Here is a 5,560-nt window from a genome sequence, read left to right on the forward strand (position 1 = left end):
TCTGCGCATTGCGTTTATTTTAGGATATATTCTGCTTGTCTGTAAATGTTATATTATTTAATAATAAGGTGTGTACTGAACTTGGTCCTCCAAACTGTTTTAAGACAGTTAATTCGTTCTGGAATCTCCCGTTTATAATTAGAACACTATCATTTGACCAATGTGTTTATAAAGTCATTAAATCAATTTCGACTTGTAAACTCATAATTTCGACTTTTTAAAGTCATATTTTTGACTTAGTAAATCATAATTTCGAGTTTTTATCTCGTAATTATGACTTTTTAAGGCATGGATTTTTTTCTTACCTGGCGGAAACGGGGTTCCATAAATAGCTGTTCATGAGTCCCTGATAGTTAAACTGCCAACTGTTCTTCAAAAAAAATCCTTCAGGCCCCACAAATGCTTCAGCATTTTTGTTTTCCAACAATGACTGTATATGATTTTGAGCCACCATTACAGAGGGTTCAAACGCTCATTGATGCTTCAAAAGGAAAAACAATGCATTAAGAGCCAGGGGTGTAAACTTTTGAACAAGAAAGATGTGTGCATTTTTCTTACACTTATCTTATTTTGCCTAAATCTCATATTTATATACTTTGTACTGTCCTTTAGAAGCTACAGAAGATACATGTTTCCTAAAGGACTAAATAAATTCAATTTACCCTAATCTTCAAATTCAAAATGCATTGTGTTTCGATCTGAGGTGTAGCCTACGTGCAGTTTTTGAACCTTCTGTAATAGTTGCATATGAGTCCCTACATAAAAAAGCTACATCTGACATGCTTCAACGGATTCAAACGTATGTAACATTAATAAATATGATAGCATTAAAGCACTGGGGTCGTGTGTGAACTTTTGGGGGAGCAGCCCAGGTGGGTGTGGTTATAGCATTTACTACCAGCATACTGTAGTATCTGAGATCCATTCTGCGCTCTCACGCTCCAGACGCGAGCGTTGCCCTCAAGCACAAGAGAGGCTTGGTCGCTAAAATAATGAATTCTCTGTTAAAGTACTTATTGATACTTCTGGGACTTATCTCAGTTATCATCAACATCGTGTTGATATGCTTAAACTCAAATAGGCTTCCAAAATGCATGTCCCAGCCGCAGGAGTCCCTAAAAGCCAAACACTCAGATAAAAGTCTGGTGTTTGCGGACCTAACAGCAGAGGAGTACAAGTCTGTTCGCGACTACATGTGGGCCCAAAAAGAGTTAAAGATCTCCCATTCGTCGTTAGCAAAGCCCTCGGAGAATTACCTCTTTTTAATTGACCTCTCGGTCCCGAAGAAGGCTGATGTGCTGCGCTACTTGGATTCTAACGGACAGAAGCCTGACCGCGAAGCGAGCGTCGTTGTGTTCTTCGGCGAGCGCGGTTACCTGAAGGAGTACTTGGTGAGACTGTTACCTGGTGCACTGCAGCATCGCGATGTTACTCAGGAGAAGTACAATACAGCGGTGTTACCCTTCACAGCCCGTACTGTGGCAATTGGAGAGTATGCGCAGCTCTTCATGCTCCTTGATGGCGTTTTCCAAAAACTTGAAAACCCTCTGAGGGAAAGTTTTGGTTATATCCCAAAACAAAGGGAACTGCTGCCGTTTGAAGGTATGCCGAGAGGCATCAAAGATGGTGACCGCAAGACCTGGATCTCTTTTTTCCGCGATTACAGTGGCATGTACATCCATCCTGTGGGCTTCGAGATTTTGATCAACCACGAAAGCAGCAACTCTTCAAACTGGACGGTTGACAGGTTGTTGTACAACGGTCAATACTTTAAGAGCATTGGTGAATTTCTGGAACGTTACAAAGCGGGTAATTTGAAAAAGATAGTCTTCAAAGACATCCCAAATTACGCTTCACTGAAGCCAACGAACAAGCCTTCTGGTTTAGGACCACAGCAGTATTATCTTAAAGGGAAACGTTACAGCGTTAAAAACAACCAGGTGGTTTTTCTGGACTGGAGCTTTGCGTTTGGTTTGAGCTCACTGACTGGGATGCGGGTGTTTGATGTTCGGTTTAAAGGAGAAAGAATTGCGTACGAGCTCAGCGTGCAGGAGGCGATGTCTGTCTACGGCTCTATCACTCCTGGGATGATGCTCACGAAGTTCCTAGACTCAAGTATCGGAATCGGTCGCTTCGCTCATGAGCTCGTTCGTGGCATCGACTGTCCGTACGCCGCCACCTATGTAGATACGCACCGCTATATTGACACAAACGTCACGCAGCGTTTCAGAAACTCCATCTGCGTTTTTGAGCATGACATTGGGCGACCTTTGCGACGACATTTCTCAGATTTCTTTCATAATGGGTATGGTGGGATGGCGAACAGCGCTCTGGTGTTCCGCACTATCACTGCTATCGGGAACTATGATTATATATGGGACTTTATTTTCTATCAAAGCGGCTCCGTGGAGGCGAGAGTTCACGCCACTGGCTACATAACATCCTCCTTTAAGGATGACGGAAGTTTGCAGTACGGCCATCAGGTTGCTGAGAATGTCCTTGGAAACATCCATACTCATTTCATCAACTTTAAAGTCGACCTGGATATTTTGGGTAAGAGCTAAATACACAAGCACATTTGCTAAAGTTACAGTCACTTTTATTTACAGTCACTTTAATTACATTTGTGACCTTGGATCAGAGAACCAGTCATAAAGATCAGTTTTTTGAAATTGAGATTTTTTACAAATCTGAGAGCTGAATAAATAAGCTTTCAATTGATGTATGATTTGTTAGGATATGACAATATCCTGACAATACGACAACTATTTAAAAATGGAATCTGAGGATGCAAAACTCGCCTTTAAAGTTGTCCAAATTAAATAGTTTTTAGCAATGCATATTACTAATTAAAAATTACGTTTTGATATATTTACATTATGAAATTTACAAAATATTTTCATGGAACTTGATCTTTACGTAAAATCCTAATGATTTTTGGCATAAAAGAAAAATCGATAGTTTTGACCCATCTATTTTTGGCTATTGCTACAAATATACCCGTGCTACTTAAGACTGGTTTTGTAGTTCAGGGTCACATTTTACGCAGTGGAGATATCAGCTACTGAACAGTTGCAATAAATAAATAAATTATAAAAAGATTTAATAAAAAAAAGTTTATTTATTTACATAATATATGTGTGTATACTCTGTATATTTATTATATATATGTAAATACACACATGCATGTATATATTTAAGAAAAATATGTTTAGATATCAAAAATATTTATATAAAACGCCATTTAGCTATATGAAAATTAATCTATACATAGAGACACATAAATATTTTCAAAACATATAGTGTGTGTGTGTGTGTGTATATATATATATATATATATATATATATATATATATATATAATATTTTAACATATACTTTTTATTTGTCTGTATGTTGCTCGATCTAACTACAGCATTGAGAAGAGCAAACTGATGTGTAAGTTGTAGAAATGTCATAGCCTTTGTCTCACAGGTATTTCAAATAAAGATGACTGAATTAGTGTTGTTCACTTATCAGTATCTACTGTATTCTCTATATGTGACCCTGGACCACAAAACCAGTCATAAGGGAAAGTGGACAATTTTTGCCGAGATACAACTATTTAAAAATCTGGAATCTAAGGGTGCAAAAAAGTCATAATATTTGAGAAAATCGCCTTTAAAGTTGTCCAAATGAAGGTCTTAGCAATGCATATTAATAATCAAAAATGAGGTTTTGATATACACTACCAGTCAAAAATGTAAGACACACTTCCCCATTCTCTTTGATGGAGAAGTGTGTCCAAACGTTTGACTTGTAGTGTATTTATGGGAGGAAATGGACAAAATATGTTCATCGAACATGATCTTTACTTAATATCCTAATTATTTTTGGCATAAAAGAAAAATTGATAATTTTGACCTGTACAATGTATTGGCTATTGCTACAAATATACCCTTGCTACTTAAGACTGGTTTTGTGGTCCAGGGTCACAGTGATATTTTGCCTAAAATATACATTTTATGAAATAAAGTAATTTTATGGACAAGTAACAGACATTTTTTATTACATCTTAAGAAAAACATGGAACAACATGAGGAGTAAATGTGGACAGACTGTTTATTTTTGGGTGAACTGTCCTTTTAAGAATCCTACAATGGTCTCAAGCAGGGTCTTGCATCTGTGGGTTCCTTCCTGAAAATAATCTCATATAGAACTGACTATATAGAAAAGTTAAATATAACCATCAGCCTGCAAAGAATGCCATGAACAATCTACTGTTAACAGTCACAAAACAGTTTCAAAACATTTTCTTTCTTTTTTGAAGGCGTGAAGAATATATTTCAGACTAAAGACATGGTGTATAAGGAAGTGCCATTGCCATGGATGCCCTCAGAGAAAGCAAAGATACCACAACTGGTGGAGCATCAAATCCAGACAGAAAAAGAAGCGGCGATGCGTCATGGTGACAAAACACCCCGTTACCTTCATATAGCCAGTAATCAAACTAATCGCTGGGGACACAATCGCTCTTATAGGCTTCAGGTTTTGAGCTTTGCTGGCGATCACCTCCCTGAAAGTGAGTCCACAGAGAGGTCCATGTCCTGGGCTCGGTAAGGCCTCAGTGTTCTGAGTCATGCACGCAATACTGAGATAGTTGTATGCTTTAGATGTGTCATTTAATGCTTTAGCCTCTCTGCCATTCACTTTCTTTATTTTTTTTCTTCTAGGTATAAAGTTGCTATAACCAAGCATAAAGACAACGAGCAGACTAGTAGCAGCCTGTACAGTCAGAATTACATGTGGTCCCCATATGTTGACTTCAGCAGTTATATTGAAGATAACGAGACAATCGTCAATGAGGTATTAATGGACTGCTTTTTTTAGCAGATACTTTAATTTAATGCAGATAATGACCTAAACTTCATTATGTCTTCTAAAGGACTTGGTTGCATGGGTGACCGCCGGTTTCCTACACATTCCGCATGCAGAAGACATCCCCAACACGGTTACTGTAGGCAACGGTGGTGGTGTCATCCTTAGGCCACACAACTATTTTAATGAAGATCCGTCCATCCACTCACCTGATGGAGTGTATTTTGGTCCAGGCTCTGAGAGTGACTGTGAGTACAACAAAATGGCGTGTCTGGAAAAGGATCAGTGCAGCTCTACACTGGAGCCGTTCACTTACCACGGCTTTGACGGTGTTATGAAGTTTGAGTAAGGGTCTTTTTTTTCATATGTATACTGTTACAGTCTTGTTTAAACATTTGCAGTAGTATATCCTCCTCACTCACTTACGCCAGTTAGTTATTTTGACTTGGCAGTTTCCTGCTTTTGTAGCTTTTTGTGTAAATATTATGAATATTCTCAAAGTTTGTTGCAAAGTGATTGTGTAATGTGTTTTAGGCTATTAAATGAGCATATTTTTTAGGTTATATCCTTCTGTTCTTTAGGGCATTGTGTGTTTTTTTGTGAAGGGTCATTTTTTCAATGTGTAAACTCTTCCTAAAGAGAGATGTAGGAAGTGCACTCTTATTTTTATGAAAATGTTCATCCATGCAATAAAATGTTAAAGG

The 5,560-nt window shown here is 37.9% G+C and overlaps 1 protein-coding gene across 1 annotated transcript; it reads left to right on the forward strand.

Moving 5' to 3' along the window:
- The first annotated feature begins 925 nt into the window (after positions 1-925).
- On the forward strand, positions 926-5,560 carry aoc2 (amine oxidase copper containing 2). Its single transcript, XM_073835519.1, has 4 exons — positions 926-2,553; positions 4,309-4,594; positions 4,712-4,844; positions 4,924-5,560. Exons 1-4 carry the CDS (start codon positions 993-995, stop codon positions 5,203-5,205), a joined length of 2,262 nt encoding a protein of 753 aa, XP_073691620.1. The 5' UTR covers positions 926-992; the 3' UTR covers positions 5,206-5,560.

Source organism: Garra rufa, chromosome 1 (genome assembly GCF_049309525.1).
Source record: "Garra rufa chromosome 1, GarRuf1.0, whole genome shotgun sequence".
Taxonomy (NCBI): domain Eukaryota; kingdom Metazoa; phylum Chordata; class Actinopteri; order Cypriniformes; family Cyprinidae; genus Garra; species Garra rufa.

Coding starts and splice junctions, on each gene's coding strand:
- aoc2 (XM_073835519.1), top strand. CDS start 993: ATGAATTCTCTGTTAAAGTACTTATTGATACTTCTGGGACTTATCTCA. Junction 2,554..4,308: donor AGTCGACCTGGATATTTTGG/GTAAGAGCTAAA, acceptor TCTTTTTTGAAG/GCGTGAAGAATATATTTCAG. Junction 4,845..4,923: donor ACGAGACAATCGTCAATGAG/GTATTAATGGAC, acceptor TGTCTTCTAAAG/GACTTGGTTGCATGGGTGAC.